The 22518-nt window shown below is 39.7% G+C and overlaps 1 protein-coding gene across 5 annotated transcripts in view; it reads left to right on the plus strand.

The window, feature by feature from the left end:
- The window catches only part of PIGA (phosphatidylinositol glycan anchor biosynthesis class A), a 24592-nt gene extending 2309 nt beyond the window's left edge, over positions 1 to 22283 (plus strand). For 4 of the 5 annotated variants that reach the window (XM_077309654.1, XM_077309643.1, XM_077309664.1 and 1 more), the window contains exons 2-6: positions 5733 to 6506; positions 8188 to 8320; positions 13492 to 13624; positions 16253 to 16459; positions 17878 to 22283. In XM_077309654.1, coding sequence (XP_077165769.1) covers positions 5789 to 6506; positions 8188 to 8320; positions 13492 to 13624; positions 16253 to 16459; positions 17878 to 18132 — 1446 coding nt within the window. In that variant the 5' untranslated portion in view covers positions 5733 to 5788 and the 3' untranslated portion in view covers positions 18133 to 22283. Of the gene's footprint in view, positions 1 to 3876; positions 4562 to 5732; positions 6507 to 8187; positions 8321 to 13491; positions 13625 to 16252; positions 16460 to 17877 lie in introns of those variants that run through there. The other variant, XM_077309681.1, reaches the window with a different exon arrangement.
- The last annotated feature ends 235 nt before the right edge of the window (positions 22284 to 22518 follow it).

The raw sequence follows: 22518 nt of genomic DNA on the forward strand, positions 1-22518 counted from the left end.
TATATGGATATACACAAGCAGCTGTATTAGGGTCTTATTTGAGGTTTTTGGGAACACATTAAAAATCTTGAAGACATACAAATGTTAGCTCCCAATGCCTCTCTGCTGTGCTAAATGTGGGATGTACTAATACTTGGGACATCATTTGGCCTTACATGGTTGTTATTGTTAGGTGCGAAGTCATGTCCGACCCATCGCGACCCCATGGACAATGATCCTCCAGGCCATCCTGTCCTCTACCATTCCCCGGAGTCCCTTTAAGTTTGCACCTACTGCTTCAGTGATCTTTGTTCTCTTGATGTTGAGTTTCAAGCCATCTTTTCCACTCTCCTCCTTCACCCGCATCAAGAGGCTCTTTAGTTCCTCTTCACTTTCTGCCATTAGAGTGGTATCATCTGCATATCTGAGGTTGTTGATATTTCTCCCTGCAATCTTGATCCCAAATTTGTGACTCCTCTAATCCTGCCTTTCTCATGATGTGCTCCACATACAAGTTAAATAGGCAAGGCGACAGTATACAGCCTTGCCGAACTCCTTTCTCAATTTTGAACTAATCAGTGATTCCATGTTCAGTTCTCACTGTTTCTTCTTGACTTGCATATATGTTTCTCAAGAGACAAATAAGATGCTCTGGTATTCCCATCTCTTTAAGAACTTGCCACAATTTATTGTGCTCCACACAATCAAAGGCTTTAGCATAGTCAATGAAGCAGAAGTAGATGTTCTTCTGGAACTCCCTAGCTTTCTCCATGATACAGCGTATGATGGCAATTTGATCTCAAGTTCCTCTGCCTCTTCAAAATCCTGTTTCTACTTCTGAAAGTTTTTGGTCCACATATTGCTGGAGCCTAGCTTGTAAAATTTTGAGCATAACTTTGCTAGCATGAGAAATGAGTGCAATGGTGCGGTAGTTTGGACATTCTTTGGTGTTGCCCTTCTTTGGGACTGGAATGTTAAACTGACCTTTTCCAATCCTGTGGCCATTGTTGAGTTTTCCAAATTTGCTGGCATATTGAGTGTAGCACTTTTACTGCATCGTCTTTTAAGATTTTGAATAGTTCAACTGGAATGCTGTCACCACCACTAGTTTTATTGTTGCTCAGACTTCCTAAGGCCCATTTGACTTCACATTCCAGGATGTCTGGCTCCAAGTCAGTAACTACCCCATTGTGGTTATCGGGGATGTTAAGCTCGCTCTTGTATAGTTCTTGTATAGTTCTTCTTACATGATTACTCCTAGACAATACATGATTGCCTATATCAGTGGTCCCCAACCTTTCTGAGGTTGGGGACCGGCAGGGCATCGGGGCGCGGCCCGTGGCCTGCGTGGGCCATGGCCACGCATTGGGCCGCACCCACGCATTGGGATCTGCTCTGGTACCATTGTCTACAAACACAGCAGTAAGCCATTACATCCTCTGGTGAGAAGCTACCTTTGCTTGGGGACAGTCTGACCACCTGCTTTTCTCTGTGCCACTTAATTTTATTCGATATGGAACCAGTGATATGTATCTCTATCACCTCTATAGCAGTAGAAACTTTTAATAGTTGTTGATACAAATGAGCTGTTTTTTGTTTTCCTTGCTTGCAGGCACAAATCTTAAACGTGCCTGCCTGTGCACCAATCCATGATCTGGAATGTTCACTGACAACATATTCCTCACCAGTTATTGTAGAGTGTGCATTCAGAAATGTGTAGACTCCACAGTCATAGGCATTCTGCTGTTACTTTGCATCTGAACATAAAAACACCTTCCACAAGTCCATCTTGAATTTCACATTGCTAGTTGGTGACAAGCTGCTGAAAAACATAAGAGAATGTGTTATTTTGACCTGTCCTATTTTATCATTGAATCGACAACAATGATTCCCTTTGTTTTGAAAATGATGACACCGAGAAGCCAATGTTGATCTGTACCTGCTGTGTTGGTGTTGAAAGGAATGATATGGAAGTCTTTGTTGAGAGCAACATTTCGGTCAAGGAAACCATAGATTTTTCTATTCTGTTCAGATCTCGTTGAACTCTGTCTCTATCTTCCGGAGTATTTGCCAGTCCTCCCCATTTGGTGTCATCTGCAAACCTGATGAGTAGTCCCTCCACCCCCTCATCTAGATCATTAATATGTTAAAAAGTACCGGACTGAGCACCGAGCCCTGAGGTACCCCGCTACTCACCTCCCTCCAGTGACAACAACTCTTTGAGTGCAGTTCTCTAACCAATTCCCTATCCACTTAAATATCTGAAAATCCAGATTGCAGTCCTTCAATTTATCCATCAGAACATCATGGGGAACCTTATCAAAAGCTTTACTAAAATCCAAGTAAACGACATCAACCGAATTTCCACAATCCAGCAAACCTGTCACTTGGTCAAAAAAGGAAACCATGTTGGTCTGACAGGACCTGTTGGAGACAAATCCGTGCTGACTTCCTTGGATCACCAAATTGTCCTCCAGATGTTTGCAGATCGCTCCCTTTAATATCTGCTCTATTATCTTCCCCACAACAGAGGTCAGACTCACTAGTCTGTAGTTTCCCGGGTCATCGTTCCTCCCTTTTTTGAAGGCTTCCTGTGGATTTGGGTGATTGGTTACAGTGTATTTTGAATCAGTAGGATCCCTAGTAGATCCCACTGTGAGCCAACCAATCCAGCAGCAGCTATCCATTATTAATCTACTGGCTCCCATGGACCAGCCAGCCGCGAGCCAATCGGTGCCTCTGGATTACGATCATGCCTTAAAATCAATCTTCAGGAAAAAACTATGGCCAGTTGGCTGAACTTAGTTCTCATTATTATTTGTATTTTGTTCTTTTAAATGTTCACAACTTGAGATACTGCACAATAAACAGCAAGCTTCTGAAAGCACATCAGCAACAGGAGAAGGCAGGCCTAAACAGAGAAAAGCGAGGGAAGTCAGATTAGCTCTGGGTGAGAGCTGCTCTTCAGGCCATGTGGACACACAGCAAATGCAGCACAGATGGCGTTGCCTTCAGATCTCCTGCTGCATCTTGGCATCTCACAGAGCCGCCAACAGGGCTTTCCACCCCAAAAGGATGTTGGCACTGGGAAGGTGCCGGCGGCCGGGGCAGGGGCCTTTCCAGCATCCCGTTGTCCCGCTAAGCCAGCTTTGTGGGCAGACGGGAAGCTGCTGCTGGAAGGGAGGAGCCTTCCCCTGCCACTTTCAAAGCCCATTCTTAAAATGGGGTTTGCTACTAGTATAATGCTATTTCCTGTTTTCAATTTCCTCTTCAGTGGTATTTTCTATGAAATGATTTTACAACATATTAGTATTTTGTGCATACTCATATTCATTTTTAAACAATGAAATTTCCACCTGCTTCAAATATAAAGTTCCTCTAATTCTTTCAAATAGGTTCTATGAGAGAAAAAATATATAATATCAACGTGGTGTAATGCCTATAAACTGACCATAATTCATTTTTACACTCCTACATGAATGTTTGAAATCTTATCATATACCATGTCCTGGCAGGCTCAGACTTTCCGGGAGGTTTTCTAACAGCTCACAGGCTTCGAAAACCCCAAGAGACCTCTTTACCAACTCACATTGAATGTAAATTAACAGGTGTGACTCTGACTCATCCAATTACGGAGCCGATTAAAGTGCTGTATCACAATTTTTTGGGAGGGGGAACAATAATATGAAGCACTTGATACCTAAAGTGCTATGATATGAGATGCTTTTTGTGGGTGTCTCAGTGTTGAATCTGGATACCAGGTCTGGATACCAGTTTATAATGCACTATTTCTTTTACCAGTGAGTAAACGTATAAAGAGAGAAAGAAGAATATCTTCTTGGTATTGCAGTGAGATAATATGAAGTGCTTCAAACACTTCAAATCGGTTTAAATCTTAAGTGTTAATTTTGTTGTTTTCTCAGTGGGGCCCCCCTCAGAGCTGACCTAATATGAGTCATAAAGAACAAATCGGGGAGAAATGTTACATGAAACAGAAAACAAAAAATCTAACTGGAATTAGCTAGGACCTGAAAGGTTTAATTTCTGTACAATAGGTTATAACCCAGCAGATTTCTGGTTTCCACACCCTCAGGTGGCAAGCCTGGCCCAAAAGATCTACTGAAAGCAAGAATCAAAGTCCAGTTCTAGTTACTGGCTAGGCAGGTATGGGGCGAGGCAGAAGCATGGTCATGGAGCGAGCCGAGGTCAGAAGTCAAGTCAGTAGTCCGGAGAGTAGTCAGGAAGCAGCCGCGGTCACAAGCATAGTTGGAAGACTGAGTACCAAGAGCCAAAGGCCAGAAGCTGAAAGCAGGAGTCAGTAAACGGTAGACAGTTGGGCAGACCTCTGCTGAAGTGAGGTCGAGACGGGAACTGAGAGCAAGGCGGTGGGTGGGGTCAATGTTCAGATGGCACCCATGAGGAAGCATAGTTGTCACCTCACTTAAGTGCAACCTGCTAACCGGCTGCACCTGTGGCCTCAGACAACATCCCTTGAAGTATCTGAACCTGAGGCCCATCTACCTTGACAGCATGCCATCAGCTTGGCACCTTGCCTGTCAAATCCTCTGTCTACTGTGCCCTGGTAAGCTTCGGTGCTGTCTCCTTCACTCCGGTGAGCTGTCTGGGCTTAGGTTCTGATGGGGGAGTTGTTGGGCTGGGACCCGATTGCTCATCCTGCTTGGGTCTTGGATTGTGTTGATCACGCTACGATTTCTCGCTATTCAGTCCCTCCTCCTCAGCACATGCTCTGGCAGTGGCGGTTGTGGTGCAGGTGGTACAAATGCAGATATTTCTGGCAGGGATTGCATGGGCACACACGTCCTCCAGCATGTGCCTTTGCCGTTCCCCGCCATGTCCTCGTCTCTCGGGGTGGGGGATGTCTGCCTTCCTGGCCTGGTTTCCCAGGAATGAGTTCTGTGCCGGGTGATCCAGGCAATATCTTATAAAGTAACTTTTTATTTCCAATATTCAGTGAAAAAGTATGAGTCTTAATCTTTTTGAAAGTATCTTCAAGGCATACTTATACAAACTTATAATTTGTGATGTCTTTTTAAGCATCAATATTTTTATTATTTTTACCAACTCTTAAAATTATTTTCTAATTTTCATTGTTTTATGTTAAATCTTCTCCAAGGAATATGTACCCCTTCCATAAGAAGTTATACGGATTTTTTTAAAAATAACAGATATTACACTTTTTACATGCCATTGAAAGACACAAGGGCAGCGTGGAAATGCAGAAACATTTAATACATAGAAATGTTTAATAATTTGGTTAGTAACTGCAACTATGACCTGAACAGTGTTCTTTTAAAATACCGGTTAGGTAAAGACACATAGAACCTCTCTACTCCGCTTCCCCTTTTTTGTGAGGATGATATTTTGTGATTCTTAATATTGAGAATTTGTCCTTTTGATACTGAGCAACCCAGGGATGTCAAACTCATTTGTGGAAGTATGATACTGTGAAGTGTAATGCAACAAGTTTGGGAGAAAAGTTTTGCTATATACTATCCTAATGGAATCTTATACCATCCAGTAGGGCTGTTGAAGGTTATAAGTTCTAGGAGCTCTTTGCTATCTGGTTTTGTTTTTTAAAGTTTAAAGGAATCTAGAGACTACAATATATGACCGAATTGCAGCCTAAAAGCCACCAAGGCTGCTTTTTGGGTTTCAAGGAGCTAAACTGCTAATATCTCTGAGAGTTTTTATTTAGCCTGGCTGAGTGACATATGTTTCCTTTCTTCTCCTAGGTTCTGAATGAGACCGATTCTTCATGCTGAATGGGTGCGAGGTGTGCTAACTTAATATGACTTGTCGAAGAGGGAATCACAAGCCCTGCCTCTCTACCACCTCCTCTTACACTTTGAACTGTCATAAGCCTCCAGTATGTACAGGTCAAGCTCACAGGATCTGCATGGTGTCTGACTTTTTTTATCCAAATATGGGAGGAGTAGAAAGCCACATTTATCAGCTGTCACAGTGCCTGATAGAAAGAGGACACAAAGTTTTCATTATCACTCATGCTTATGAAGACCGCAAAGGAATTCGATACTTGACCAATGGGCTTAAAGTCTATTACTTGCCATTAAAAGTTATGTACAACCAATCTACAGTAACAACCGTCTTCCACAGTATGCCTCTGCTCAGGTATATATTTGTACGAGAGAGAGTCACCATTGTCCATGCACATAGTTCATTTTCAGCTATGGCTCATGACGCACTGTTTCACGCCAAGACAATGCAACTACGAACAGTGTTTACAGATCACTCCCTTTTTGGGTTTGCTGATGTCAGTTCGGTGCTTACAAATAAACTCCTGACTGTGTCACTATGTGACACAAACCACATAATCTGTGTTTCTTACACGAGCAAAGAGAACACTGTGTTGAGAGCATCACTGAATCCTGAGATTGTTTCTGTCATCCCTAATGCTGTCGATCCCACAGACTTTACCCCAGACCCATCTCGGCGGGACAACTGCACAATAACTGTGGTTGTTGTTAGCAGACTGGTATATAGAAAAGGTAATTATTTCCGGATTCTGAGTTCTTCTTAAATGTCTGTTTTGAACAGTATATGGAGCTGACCAGATTTTTTGGCAGTGGTGGTGGAGGAGATTTAGTTGTATACTGAAATGCCCTTACCTTCACTGCATGGCAGAATGGTGACTAAATTCTAGTAGGTGGCCCGTTTTACTTAGAAATCTAGGACCTGGTTCTGATACATTTTCTATGCCACCTTTTCAAAGGGAGTTTAAAGTTACTTATATGAAACTGAATAAGTCATTGGAGAAAAAAAACAGCATGTAATAATGAAACTATCCATAATAAAACATGCTTAAAACAGAGCAGGAAGCGCTGGAAAGAAAAAAGTTCTGATTAACAGCTTGCCTGAAAAGAAATGTTTTGGCTAGGTGCCTAAAAGACAGCAAGTTAGGCACCAGGCGAGCCTGGAGGGCAAAGGGCGTTCCGCTGGCAGAGTGTCTGATTGAGGTGATACTTGCATGCAGAACTTCTTAAGATGAGTGATTCCAGTAGCCAGGTAACTGCCTAGAGTAGCAACAGCAAACAAGGAGTTTATATCTCATACTGGAAATACTGGTCAAAAATGAGGATGCCTTCACTTAGACCAGCCTTTCTTAACTTTTTTACCAATGAGAAACCCCTGAAACATTCTTCAGGCTTTGAGAAACCCTAGAAGGAGCGTGATCGTGCTGATTATAGTTGGGAAGCGTAGTTGTGTACATGCCCACCCAGGGCCCCTCCCCTTCCCACCTCCTCTAGACCCATCATTGGTCATTGCAGGAGGGAGTGTCAGTATATATGTTTATATCACCCAATAATTGTTTAACAAATTTAAAAATATATTGTACATTAATTAACTTTCTACCCATTCAGAAAACCCTTCTAGGGCTGTCAGGAAAACCCAGGGTGTCATAAAATCCTGACCTAGACATTGTATTTGTATAAAATCCAGGAACTCCATTTAGAACCTGCTCTTGCAGTGATTTGTGTGAGAGTTGTGAATCCATGTCTAGTGCCTTTTCCATCTAGACCAGACTTCTATTTGGAGTCTTTCCTTTGACTTTCCAGACAGTTGGTAGTGTTTATAATCCAATGTCGTTTACTGGAAGATTATAATCCTTGCTTTTCAAATTAAAAGGCATAGGTAAGTGCTAATTGGAAACAGCTATTCAAATCATTTGACTTTTGAATTCTTCCAATACCGATTAGCTTTCATCTCTACTTGCTGCTGTCATTGGGCAAGTCATACCATTAGGATGGCTCTGTGTTTCTTGACTCATAGCTGTTGTACAGACAGTACTATTACAAACAATGTTTCAGTCTTCTAAACTCTGACTTGAATTGATTTTGAATGGTGTTAATCTGTTTATGATTGCATTGTTGGACTTCTGGTATAATAGATATTGGTAATGTAGCAGCACTGAGCTCCTGTGTTAGTAAAATGTCCTTTGGGGACTGTATTCTTAGAACAGGCATAGAATAATAGACTTCAGCAAACATGAATGATGAATCTGGAATCCAGAAATTACTAGTGACAGTTCTGTTTATGATTCTGAAATTTTCAAATGTTAAAGGAGTTAACACTGAAAGCTACAATTTCCCATTTCTGCTCTTAAATTATTGTGAAGGTAACTGGCAGTTTTTACTAAATCAACCAACTGGTTTTAAAATTATCTCTCAGGTATAGATTTGCTTAGTGGTATAATCCCTGAGCTTTGTCAGAAGTATCCAAATCTACACTTCATAGTTGGAGGAGAAGGACCAAAAAGAATTGTATTGGAAGAAGTACGAGAAAGATACCAGCTTCATGACAGGTACAGCCCTTGTGTGCAATTTGATGTTGCTGAATTAATTGAATCTATCTACTTACCTACCTACCTATCATCCTATCCTAAATATATAATATATATGTATGTGTGCGTGTTAGGCAATGAAAATTCAAAAAAAGATATCTTTGGTTATTTTTTTTTACTTCTAATTTTTTTTAAATTTTAATATTACATTTACAGCTATTTTAGCCCAGTATTTTTTTAAAGGGCAATAAAAAAGAGAAGCCCATTTTATCATAACATTTGCAGCTCTTAAATTCTTCAATTCAAATTGTTTTAAAATCTTTGCAGTTACCGTAAGTATGAATGCCATCCATATAAAAGTATACAGAAACAGAAACAATATAGAAAAAATCCCCCCCCCCCGCCGCCTCCCAATCTTCTTAAGGAGGTCTCAATTCGAGGCTTAGGAAATGAAGTTGTGCCCTTTTCCACAAAATATCTGCCAATGATTCTTGAAACAGTTGCACCTCCTGATCTCCAATTTGGGGTGTGTTAGGATCATTTTTCTCCTGGGAAGCTCTTTTAGAGTAATTACTTTCAGGACAAACCAATGGGTCTTTTGGCTGATTCTTTTGTGCTTCTGCTTTGAGATATGACTTTTCAGTAAAGGTCACCTCATATGGGGGAACTTGATCAGTGATGATAATAAGTTCTTGTTGCAGGTCTTGCTTTCTGAAGGACTCCATCTCCAATGCTTCAAAATTCTCTTCCGCTGAAGATTTCCAATCCTGTAATTCTTCACTCTTGCTATTTTTTTGTTCCAGTTGGTTAATATTATCATTATCATTTGGTTCATCATTCCTGTTCTTGCCATTTCAGATTTCCTTAAAAATATCTTTCAACAAATTTTCTGAGAAGGCATTCAGGTCTTCTCTTTGTTTTGCTAATAGATGGACCATCTGAGTCAAAATAGCCATATTAAAAAACAGACTTAGAAGCCAACACCAGCCAGTCTTATGCAATATTTCAAACAGCCAGGAGAGGTCCTCCCGCAGAAGTTCTGATTGCTTAGAAAGTCACACAGTGGGAGAGATATCGTGAGAGCCGTTATCAAGAGAAATCTCTGTATAATGTAAACAGTCCAAATTAGCTAATTTATCTTGTTCATATGTTTCACCTTTTCCTCAGAGTTTGAAAAAAGACAAGAAAAACAAGCAAGAAAATCTTTGTGAGAAGGATGAACTCACTGATGTGGCTTGGTAGACGAGACGGGGAGGTGTACAAAAACAATTTAGTGTCATTAAAACGTTACTCACTGTTGTTGATTGCAGACGTTACAAGTTAGAGAACTCTGAAGTCTCTTCGAACAGTTCAGAAAATGAGAGGAATGAGAATGAAAAGGTGATCCTTGTTAGAGAAGGCTCAGATGGCAGACTGCTTCTTGGTCACGTATAGCTTTGATGATCTTGGAGAATACCTCTCCGCAGATCAGTAACGGGCCTTTTTAGAGCTCCGGAGCTTGTGTGGTGGAGATCTTTTTCCAAGCCCATGTTTATGAGGGCCAAATTGTTCTTTGCCACGAGCCAACAGATCAGGTCGCAACACCACCTCCCATTCAGTGGGAGTAGTAAAGAATGCTTTTAAACAATGTCCTTTGTTGAATTTACTTTCAGTTTATTTCATTCCAGGGGCGTCAGCCAGAATGGCTTTCCAGATAAAATCCGTTTTCTATTATCTTTTCGTCAGTGGCAAGTCCTAAATTATAAACAGTCACACTTAATATATCAATTTTAATTCCGTTAATTTAATTTCGAAACTCTTATAAGGAGAATTTAGCAAGGTGTGCGCACCTTGCTTGCTTCTGCTGGACATAGATACATTCAGCCCCCTATACCGACCAAGAGCTCCCCCTTAGGAGAACAGCTCAAGCAGCCATCTTTCCCATCATCGTCTTTGGTTATTTTTAATGCACTTCATAAGTTCTGATACACAAAAATGAAATTAAAGCCATAGTTAAATGACATCCAGTAAATTTATTCTACATCGGTATTTAGATGTTCTAATATATAATCATTCTAGCCAAAGACTGTTGTGATTATTAATCATACAAAACTCTACAAGTCATCAAACAAAGAATATTTACCCAGGTCTAATTGCTTCTACAGATAATATTACTTCTACAGATAATACTAGCTCAAGATGTTGAAGACTTTTCTTGCTTTGTCTTAAATAATATGTTACAGGTGTACTCAATTCACACCAAATACTTTTAAATAAGTGGCCTGGCTAAATAGATCCCTTCCCAAATGAACCCATAAATAACAAACATAATTAATAGGATAGATCCATCTCATTTTTCAAACTAGTTAGAAACAAAGTATTTAAATAATGAATAAACACTGCCTCTTTTTAAAATAAAATTCTTCCAATGTCTATTTTTCATATGTATGTTCTATGTCAGTGTTAGTAATGTGTCACCAAAGGTGCTTTGGGGTGTCTTGTTCCTGATCCTTCCTGAAGCTTAATTGGTTTAGTTGACTTTTCTAGTGGTAATTTATTATTGTGGTTGCTTTCCTACATTATTTTTACCACAAGGAAAAATCCAAAGTTATATACAACGCTTAGTGTTACAATTCAGAAACACATAAATTGTAATTAAAATTATTACCTAGTAGAGAAGAGATACACATTTCATTTCCCACACATATTTGCAAAAAAATGCAAATGGGACATTTAAAGTGACCTGGTACCACATTTCCAATCCCAATTACCTGATCATGACAATCAGTGTGTATTATCAAATTTCTAACCTGGGTTTTCTGAGACAAATTTGTGGTTTACTTTAACAATCTGAAATCTCCCTGAGAATGTGCCAATTTTTAGATATGATTTTCTTAATGTCATATGCTAATGGAGACTACTTCAGAAACCAATCAATTACAGACTTTTAACTACCTTTTGCTTGGTCCATTCTATGTGTTTCAGAAATCCTCTTAAAGGATTCTGGAATGCTATACCTTCAACATTCTCTAACAGATAACTCTTGTGCCAAATTCTTTGCACATTTTTGGAAGTCCTGATCCATGGTGGAATTTCTTTTGATCCTTGTAAAATGGCTATAGTGAATATTCCTCTTCAAAAAATGGTTTTTTATAGCCTGCCTATTGATCGTATCAATGTAGTGCTGTTTGTCCAATATAGCAGTACCACTTCAGTTCTGCTTTGTAGGAAAGTTCCAATTTCCCCACAAGCTCTCCAGCAATTTTTATTTTGTGGTTTTGTTATATAATACAGCCTAATTCGGGTGTAATACCTCCTCTGTATGATCTTTAATCCTGTACCTTTTAAGATATTAAATTTAAATGATTCTGGTGAACGATTTTCCCGCAATCTTCTTGGTCTATTTCTATATTTAATTCTAATTCCCAATACTTTTTAATCAAAGTGAGTGGTAATGGACTTTGATTTAATATTTTATATAACCTGGAAATTAAATGTCTTTTCCTTATCCAAATTAAAAACAAATGTCTCAAATTTAGGACTCTTCATTTGTTCCCTTATTCCTTTTTTCCTTAGAAAAGTTGAGAATTAATGCTTCAGAAGCCAGTCATATAATCAGAAAGATCCATAGACTTCCAGTTCTCTAAAATGAAGTCTGTATTTAAAAACAAATCAGACTAAATATACAAACATGAATTTTATTCTCATAACTTTTAATTAATGAAAATGTTGGATTCTACCTTTTCCTCTTCTACCTTCTAAAATTCATCTTCTACCTTTTCCAAACCAAGATTGGTCGATATAAGATAGTGGACTAATATTAACATTTTTAATAATCCCAATTATATATCATATATCCTTCCACCCACATCTTCCAAGAAATACCTCTCAATTAATCAACTATCTTTTCTTTAAGAGATAAGTATGGGATCAAGTGTCTTAACTGACAGACATCATAATAGAAAGCAAGGGTGAAAGTGGACAACCTTGTTTAGTACCACAATTAATTTTGGCAGAATCTGAAACAATTTTTCTGCATAAGAAGGAGGGAATAAAAGGAATGTGTATTAGCAAAGGGATTTAATTCCTGCCACGACTTACAAAAACAAAATCTATTAATTATTTATTCTTAAGAATTCTTATTCTTAATGCTTTCCTTATAGAAGCAGAAACTTGTTGATCAGTCAAGCCCATTATGCACGGCCGCCGAAACGGCAATTTCAGGTCACATGGAAAACACGGAGGGGGAAGACACAAAGCAAACCGCTTATGCACGGGACGGGACGCAACGGCGGCAAAACCCAGAGTAACTGATTATGCACGCGGCGACCCCGGTCACCCGGAAGCTGCGCTTTCTTCTGCGTTTCGCTAACGCGGCTTTTTCAGCGGCATGCACCGAATCTGCGGCCGGTTGCAGCCAGCACCATGCGTTATCGGTGATTTTAGTCGCCGCCATTCCACCCCGAATGTGCGTTATTCCCCCCGTGCATAATGGGTCTCAGAGGTGGCTGATTTCCACTATTTATAACCTGTGAGGATTTTTTTTTGCAAGTTAATATTGAAATCTTTGCCTAACAGTGAACGAAAATTTGTCGACAATTGTATGCACATTCTACTTGCCCCTTATTTGAAAAATAGACTGAGACCAATATACTATGGCCATTCTGCTGGTGTGGAAGATGTAATTGCTCCTAGCCTTGAGAAAGGGGAGCAGGGAATGAAGTTTTGGGGACAGTCCTTTGGTTGTCAGCACACAGTTGCCTCTGTGTATTGCTTCAGAAGATGGGTTATGTCTTCTGTAGGGGAGAGATAAGCTACAGGGTGTGAACTTTTATTTCTGCTGACATAAGGGTGTTATCACTGAGAACTGAATGGCATATAAAAATAATAAAAACATTTTATAAACCATATATAAAAACAAACTCTTGATAGTTTGGGATGTGATAACAAATGGTTGAAAAAACAAGCCAAGTTATAACATGGTGTTATGATGAAGTGGTTTTGGAATAGTTTGTGGTTCTGCAAAATGCAATCTAGGTGGAATTAGACTTTTAAAAAGTATATTTTTAAAAATTTAGATCGATAAATGAATGCTTAAATCGGTTCTACTGAAATTATTGGAATGTACAAATACTTGACTTTGTCTAGGATCATGTTATGCTATTTGTAAAGATTACTTTTTTTTAAAAAAGATGTTTTTAACTTATATGCAGAGTTCGTCTCTTGGGAGCTTTAGAACATCAGGATGTAAGAAACGTCTTAGTCCAGGGACACATTTTCCTTAACACTTCCCTCACAGAAGCTTTCTGTATGGCAATTGTGGAAGCTGCCAGTTGTGGCTTACAGGTAAAAACAAGGTTAACTATTTCTGTAAAAATAATGGGATCCTTTCCTAATGACATGGTACAAAAATAGGAATGTAAACACATTTTATTTTTCATTTATCTTTTTATTTATAAACCATCCCTCTCTGCAGAACAGGCTCAGGTTTTTATGCCAATAAAGGTACTCTATATCGGAACAGGCTCAGGGTGATATACAACATATTAGATTTTCGATATAAATGTAGTTCCAATAAAACAGTAAACTCTTAAGTGCTCCAATCTCTTGGGACTTGTTCTTATTAGGAGGGGGAGGACCATTTGATTTTGTTTGTTCTGGTATCAGCCATATGTCTGGTGAAATAGTGCTGCTTTGGGAACTTAAAACATTTTGCAAAGATGCTACAAATTCTAAGGAAAACTGATACAAGCCTGTTAATTCCCAGCTCACTGAATGAATTATGTAGGACTTCTTATTCATGAAGCATCGGGTATGGTGCATCAAATACTTATTTTTCTTGCCTGTGTCAGATACGTGGATAGAGACAATAAATCTATTCCTCCTAATAAAAGGGTAAGAGGGTATAGGGAGGAGCTAGGACTCATTACCTACGTACCATTCAGGGAGGCTGTCCCAGCTGTCCTATCCCTGATTGACTGTCTGCCAACGAACGACCAGTCAGAATGGATGTCCCGCCCCTTGCTATGTTCCCCTCCAACTTTTTCCATCTGGAAGATGTGCGAGCCACTGGTAAGGTAGGCAGGCAGCTGGAGCTGGGAGAGAGGCAGAGGGTCAGGGACTTCGGGCAGTGGGAGTGGGGGTAAAGGGAGAAGGTAGGGAGACCCTCGCAGGGCTGCCTGGGGCAGCGCAGGAAGAAACGCCACCCCCCAGCACTTTCCCCCCTGAAAAGGTCTGCTGAGGCCTCAGGGGGCCTTTTGGGGAGGGGAGGGGCCTAGCACTCATTGCATTCCTGACTGCAATGGGCTTTGCCCCTGGTAGAGTATAAATGCTAGTTTCTTTTTTGATGAAAACGTCCTATTACAGACATTATATACAAATGTTGTATGGTGTATATTCTGGATACTAGCAATATGGAATGAAGAGAGATGATGAAATGGAATACTGAAATACTTTTTAGGAAACAAAACTTTTAAATCGTTTTCCTTTTAGTTCATTTTGTATGGTGATGTATGTAATATGCAGGATTATCTATGTTCAAAAAATTGTTAACACCCTGACTATTCAGGCACTTTACACTAATTTTGGTTTGCTTGTGATGGCAGGCTTTGTAAAATAAACTAGGCAGGCATAATAAATGTGAAGTCATGAACTACCCCCCCCTTGTAGGGTGCAAATAACTGCCCCTCCTCTTTGTGTGGTGCAGGGGCTGGGGATCTGGGCAGTGCCTCTCCCAGTGGAGAGATGGGGAAACATCTCTGCACTGTCTGCTTTTAAATCCTCCCCTTCCCCAAGCCCCTATATAGCATGTGGTGCATTCCTGGCTGCACCAGGCTTTACTTCTAGTAATAACATATATTTTTAATATATAAGGCTACCTTGTCTGGAAACCTGTTTTTTTGGTCCCTTCTTACTTGCATATTTGGTAGGCAATCATAGATCAAAGTTTGAGAACTAGTGATGATATTTTTTTCAGTATCACATTTCAGTTATGTAAATAACATCTGGCTGTTCTGTTACCTTTGATATTAAAGGCTTTGCCATTCCAAGATGCCCCTTGTTTGTGTCCTGCTTCATTTCATAACTATACTTATTTGCTTGATTTCATTCAGATATTTTTGGTCTAGGCCAGATGGTTAACCCATTAAATCAAATGCATTCCCTAGCCATGTATTCTGTTGAGTGATAAGCCTGATTCTGGGTTTGCAGATCTATGCGGGGCCTGATTTAGTCACCCGTGGCTGGTAGGCTATGCGCGGGTTGATAGACAAGTAACCATGTAGCCACACTAGTTAGGCTAAATATAAAAAATGAGTCTGTGCGACTCATTGTAATGTAAGTAAGAAATGTTACTAATGTAATCAAGGAACTTCTACTTTAATACAAACAAAACATGTCATCAAGGGAATGAATCCTCAAATCTTAGTTCTCAGACAATTTTTAATAAATATTGTTTCCATCAAACTTTGTCTGGAGAACTAAAATTTATCGCATCCACTGAGCTGCAGATAGGGTCAGGCTTGATAGACTATCTGGCAGTCACAGTCTATTAAAACTGCAGAAACATGTTAATGTCATGTTGATGAAAAAGGCCAGGAATGTGGAAAACAATATTTTATTTTAACTTAGAGGGGAAAAGTAGAATTTTTTAAAAAACGAAAGTGTTTAACACCAGTGGATTTTGCTGTTATGGGTGCTGTTGGTAAGAGAACCTATATTACAGAAATAGTCTTTGTCAAACAAACATCCAGAAACAGTATAATTGTGTCACTGCTGCTTTTATCCACTTTTGAATGAGAAATTAATCTTGCTGTCAGGATAGCCTTTTGTGCCTCATAACTATAGGGTCAGGTCCTATACTGTGAAATGAAATTAATTTATTATTATCAAGTACATCAGAACTTTTATAGAAACACTACAGTATAATAGATGTAATGTACCTGTGTAAGAACAATTTTTTTCCTGTTGGTTTAGGTTGTGAGTACAAGAGTTGGCGGGATTCCTGAGGTGCTACCAGACAATCTTATCATCTTGTGCGACCCAACAGTGAAGTCTCTGAGTAATGGATTGGAGAAGGCTATAACTCAGCTGAAGTCAGGATCACTGCCATCCCCAGAAAGCATACATAGCCGAGTTAAAACTTTTTATACTTGGAGAAATGTTGCAGAGAGAACTGAAAAAGTAGGTACATTTAAATACCCTGTAATTTATATAGTCCTTTCTTACTTCTGGGTTTTTATTTTTAGTAAATTCCATAGACCAGGTGTAAGGATGTTTGGGTCACCTGCTTTACCCATGGTGAGAGCCTAAACTCAGTTGCCCCATTTGTGGGTCCCACAGGATGCTGAGAGTCAAAAGAATCAAACCGGTGCTGAACACTGAGTGTTCTCAAAAAGATATGCTAAGGTTACAACAATACAAAGTAGTTAATCAGGCAAAGGTGGTGTGATAGAGTTCCAAGGAAAAACCCTAACTGTCTCCCCCCACTCCCACCACGTAGCTGGGGTGGGGAGCATAGTCAAAAAGTCCTATTTTCTGTGGAAATACTGGACCCCTTCTCCCCAAATTCAGTGTTTATTCAAGCAGGGCCCTTGCCAGCATCAGGGCAATCACAATGACAAATGAGTTGACTGAAATCAGATGGCCACCATAACATTCAGATGTGAAAAGAGTAATCTTGATGCTATCGGACTAGGTCAGAGCCCTCACTCCCAGGGAAAGAGCTTTGAACCATGTGCTGAACAGGGGGTGGTGGATGGTGGAGTTTTTTGGAATTCCTATCGACTGCCATCTTGTTAACTGTTAATTGTATTAAGGGGTGTTTTTAGGGGTTTAACTATTTTTACCATTTTATTGTAAACTGTTGTGAGTCCTTTTGCCACTGCTCGGCTTCCCTAAAATATTCTAGAGCTATCCCTTGTACCCACTTACCTTGTACCTTGATTAAGGCTTCCTTCAGCTGTTTCACTTTACAAAATTTTAAAATTTATAAAAAATGACAAATATCAGTTCTCTGAAGTTGACTCACACAAATCCTCAACATTTCAAAAAATGACATCTTCTCCCAGTGATAGGGAGCGTCAGCGGGTGTGTTGAAATCCCAATGTAAATAAATTGACATGGGCACTAGATGGCATATACAATGTTTTTGGAACTACAATTTATGAATGTATTAATATTAATTTTGTAACCATAAGTATGTACAAAAAGGCTTACTTCACAAGCGGTACGCTGTCCACATTTTGACTTTTACCCTATTTAATTTAAAATCCTAATTTAATTTATGTAATGAATGTTTTATTGTTTATAAGTATTGGATTTGTTTGTATGGAATATTTTGATTTTGCTGTTGCCAGGAAAGGATGGGCTGTCAAAACAAAGTTCATTTTATTATTTATTTATTTAAATATTAAATATTCCTGCATGTTATTATAGAGTTGTGCTGAGGCCTCTTAAGTCCTGAAAATTAATGCAGATGCCCATAATGAGTGCAGTTATTAGACTCAGATCAGCATAGAATATTATTCTACCCTACTGGGGAATGCGGTCTAAGTGTTGAGAACACATCTAATGCGTATACGTATTTCCTCCCCTCTTAGGTGTATGACCGAGTGGCCTGTGAAATAGTACTGCCAATGGGAAAACGGCTTGACAGACTCATCTCACATTGTGGCCCTGTGACTGGTTGCATTTTTGCTCTTCTTTCTGTGCTCAGCTTCCTTTTCCTGATGTTTCTGAGGTGGCTGACACCAGACAACCTCATTGATCCTGCGATAGATGCCACAGGCCCATATGGGGCTTGGACTCAACACAGTTTCCGCAAAAAAAGAGAAACTTCAAATTCAAACTCTTAAAAAGTGTGCAGAAAACTGGGAGTCAGGACTTCAGTTTCACAGACACATTTATAACTTGTTGGACAGCATTTCTTACTGGTTGGGTAGAAGTTTGGTAAGATCTGCTACCTCAAATTAGCACTGACCACTAACAGACCTGCTTGCCAAGATTTTCAACTATACCTGTTCACTTTTTCCACCCGAGTTGGATTATTTTGCTATTGATGCGCAGCATCGAAAATGATCATGAGACACAAGTTGAAAGAAGGGGAAAGCTGGTGAACAGATGGGTTTTCAGGATATTTTTTATTTTCCCTTGTATTTTAATTTTTTGAAAGAAATACACGAGTAAAAACAAGATGGCAATGGAGTTGAGTTTATGTGAGGCTTGCTTTGCTGCTTGGTTCATACTTTTAAAAATGTGATAAGGGGAATATATGTCCTAAAGCTGGAAGGTCAACTATGAATATATCTCTCTCCCATAGTTTATGGGATCTTCTCTGTATTCACACATCTGTATTCAAACAGTATGAAAATCTGCACTCTGGAAAAGGCAGCAGGAAAAAAGGAAGACCTAACATGGGATGGATTGACTCAGGAAAGGCAGCCATAGCCTAAAGATACTATGGTGCGTTTTGGAGGTTATTAATTCATAGTAGGATCAGCATAATTTGGAACTGAATAGATGGCTCTTAACACATTTATATGTGAAATGCAAATTTCTTTTGGTGATCCTGTAGCCCATTTTTTAAAAAAATTGGCTGTTTTGTTCTTGCTTTCCCAAACTAGATAAGTTGATTGGTTGTGTATTCTAATTGGTGGGGACATGACACTTAACATACTGAAACCACTGACATGACGAAGACTCTATTTTTCCCGTAGGACTATAAAGAGCTTTTCTCTTTCACCTTGATATGGAAGAATGCACATAATAAAATTTGAGTCCAGGGGCAACTTTAATACCAGGACTCAAACTTCATTCTGCTGTTTCAGACCAATTTATTTTCAGGTAATGTTAATGTAGGCAGTTGGCATTTATCTATTGTATTCCTACCATGATCAGCAGTTAAGGGGTACTTTGTACAAAATTTTTGAGTTCTCACTTCTCTTTTGAAAGATTTCCTTCCCTGTTTGCTTTGTTTTAGTATATCCTTTGGGACATTTCAACATCCTAATTGTTGGTGTCTAATGTTTAGAGAACTACTGAATAATAGCACAGCACATATTTTTTTGTTAAAGAGGGTGAGAAGGATTGTTTTATTATTAGAGTTTATTTGGCTATTTACAGATATCAGCCGTGGGAACCCATGGAGTTGGGAATAGGGTTGGGCACTTCGGTGCCCGAAGTGGCCGGTCTCTTCCAGCGCAACGAGCGCCACCGGGGGGGGGGAGAGGAGGCGCGGGCATTAGTGCACCAGTGGGCACACACTCGCAGGCACGGAGTCACCCTGCACAGCAAATGGCTGGTAAGATTAGTTGGAACAGGCAAGCTGCTTTCTTTTCCAAGTTATCTACCTGTGAATAAGGGGGATTTTACTACCTCATTATTACAGTTATGCACAATTATGGTTTTAGACTGAAGTCCTGTCGGCACATGATGAGTTATTTTTTTCTGAGCTAGCCTCTTAGAAGTTGGCTATAGCACTTCCGGGATGCCCTTTATTTGCTCAAGAATTTAAATTCTTCAAAACTTGAGTAGTTATGTCGTCAAAAATGTCATGAGAGAAACAGAATCTATCCAGTGGCTTAATAAAGCTTGAAAAGATAAAGAGTCTCTTATGTTATTTATTCAGGCTTTGACTCTGCCAGAACAGTCTCTAGATTTGTTTTCCGTTTTCAATCTTTCGTCAGTGGCAGTGAGTCCGTCCTTGTTAATATTTGAGTATAATTAGGCAAACGCTCCTGTATCATGGAGAGTCAAGGCTGTGAGCTCACACATAAGAGACTCTTTATCTTTTCAAGCTTTATTAAGCCACTGGATAGATTCTGTTTCTCTCTTGCCACTATTTGGAATCGTCTATTTTTTTCATGCAGCTGTCAAAAATGTCATGTCATCAGCATGCTAGAAGCCTTTCATTGCAATCCTAAATTTCTTACTGAATCCACTGAAGTCAGTAGGCTTAGAAGAATGCAGTTGAAGGGCACTGTTGAACCCATGTGAATATGAAGTTCCAGGGAGATATAGAATGCCAAGGCAAGTAAGCCATTTCTCTTACTTGCCAAGTCATGGATTCTAGCGGCAGAAATGAAATTAATGATATTGGATTCATACGGGTGGCTCCCAGCATTCACATTACTTAACTTGATTTGGGAAAACCTGCTGCTTCCTTGTGTGTCATTTAGGAAAGGCCAGGGGTGTCTTTTTTCTGGTCCCAGAATTGCATCAGTTGCATCAATCTAGGAATATTTGCACTCCACTTTGGGCTGCACTTTTAACTGTTAGGGAACCAACCATGCTGTTCTGTAGGATAAATTTATTGATACTAAATTTGTTGGGTGGGGGAACAAAAAGCAGAATCATTCTAAAAGCAGGCCTCTTTCAAAGCTTGAGAAACACTTGTTTAACATAGATTTTTGATGTAATAGACAGTTTCAGTATTGTACAACATGTCAAGAATTTTGTTTTTGTAAAAATTTGTTTTTTAAAAGTTTTCTCATAACTTTGTAAGGGCTTTGTGTTTGTCGTTCGTTTATCAGCTAGGGGGGCTCTCTAATTAAAACTTTCTGCGACCTTTCTTCTTCTCTGTATCTGGATATCTGTTGCTGATGCCTCATCTTCACATACATTCAGTCCCTGATGTCTCTTCGCTCTGTGGGTACTAATCTGGTTCCTGGCCCTAAGGAAGTCCGCCTGGCCTCAATGAGGGCTAGGGCTTTTTTGGTGCTGGCCCCGACCTGGTGGAATGAGCTCTCAGGACAGCTGACGGCCCTGACTGAGCTATCACAGTTCCTCAGGTCCTGTAAAACAGAGCTCTTCTGCCAGGTCGTGGGTTCAGGCCAGAGCTAAGATTTATGTGGCCCCTCCTCAGGCTAGAGCACTTACACCGTTCCTCCCCACCCTGGTTAGTCAGCTCGGGAGATGGAAGGTATCTCCATCTTGGTGGTTTTATTAACTTATGAATGTTTTATCGTAAGTCGCCATGAGCTCTTGGAGAAGTGGTGGGATATAAAGCCAAACATTAAATAAGTATGTAAGCCAGCCATACAGCTTGGGTTTGTATCAGAATATACTAAGAATATACTTGGGTTTGTATCAGAATTTACTAGAAATTAAGAGCCTCTTGTGGCGCAGAGTGGTAAGGCAGCAGTCTGAAAGCTTTGCCCATGAGGCTGGGAGTTCGATCCCAGCAGCCGGCTCAAGGTTGACTCAGCCTTCCATCCTTCCGAGGTCGGTAAAATGAGTACCCAGCTTGCTGGGGGGGTAAACGGTAATGACTGGGGAAGGCACTGGCAAACCACCCCGTATTGAGTCTGCCATGAAAACGCTAGAGGGCGTCACCCCAAGGGTCAGACATGACCAGGTGCTTGCACAGGGGATACCTTTACCTTCACCTTTATACTAGAAATGAAACATTAAGTCAGGGGGAATCTTTCATATGTGTTGCTTGGTGTGGGCATCCTGTGTTAAGAGAGAATCTGTAAATTGGATCAAAAAAATCATTTCCCCAAGTGTGGCATAAGCCAGTCTTACCTTTTGATGAGTGCTCTTTGTGTGCATGCCTGCACATGTGCATAAATTCACAGTAGAATTGTCTTCCAGGTTGTGAAAGGCAAAATATTCTCCTTCACCCTAAAAATGCTATCAAACCAGCACCTCAGAAAATTCTATTCTATGTTTAGCCTTTTAGCGGTTTTGTTTTTGTTTGTAAAAAATCTTTTTCCTGGATGTGTAAATTTTGAATGTCCTTTATACATGCAAAGTCATTTTTTGGATGTTTTTGAAGCAACAGTATGATTTATCCAATAAAAAACATGCAGTACTTTTAATCCTAAGTATTTGGGAGTTTGATTGCAAAAATATATAAGCACAATATATTTTTGACAACTGAGGAACATCAGCTGCTAGAGGGTTTAAAGTTGTCATCGATAACAGTGGAATGAAACTTGGTGAAGTTGTGAAATTCTATGAAGGGCAAACCAAATAAAGGGGGGCATGTATGCTTTCAATAACATTTATTTTTGCAATCTTTGCTTTATTTTGCTTCAAGCTCTTAATTAAAATCTCTTCGTCTTTATTGACTCATTTCTGTATTAGAAAAGAAAACAGGAAATAGACTGCCAGAACAGGAGAGAGAAATCTATGGAATAGCCCCAGGTATAAAAGAAAAATGATTGAAGAGCTTAAATAGTCTGACACATGCTGTACTTTTCCACAAAGATGGTTAGAAATGGATGTCAGGTACTTTA

Source organism: Paroedura picta, chromosome 1 (genome assembly GCF_049243985.1).
Source record: "Paroedura picta isolate Pp20150507F chromosome 1, Ppicta_v3.0, whole genome shotgun sequence".
In the NCBI taxonomy this organism is placed as follows: domain Eukaryota; kingdom Metazoa; phylum Chordata; class Lepidosauria; order Squamata; family Gekkonidae; genus Paroedura; species Paroedura picta.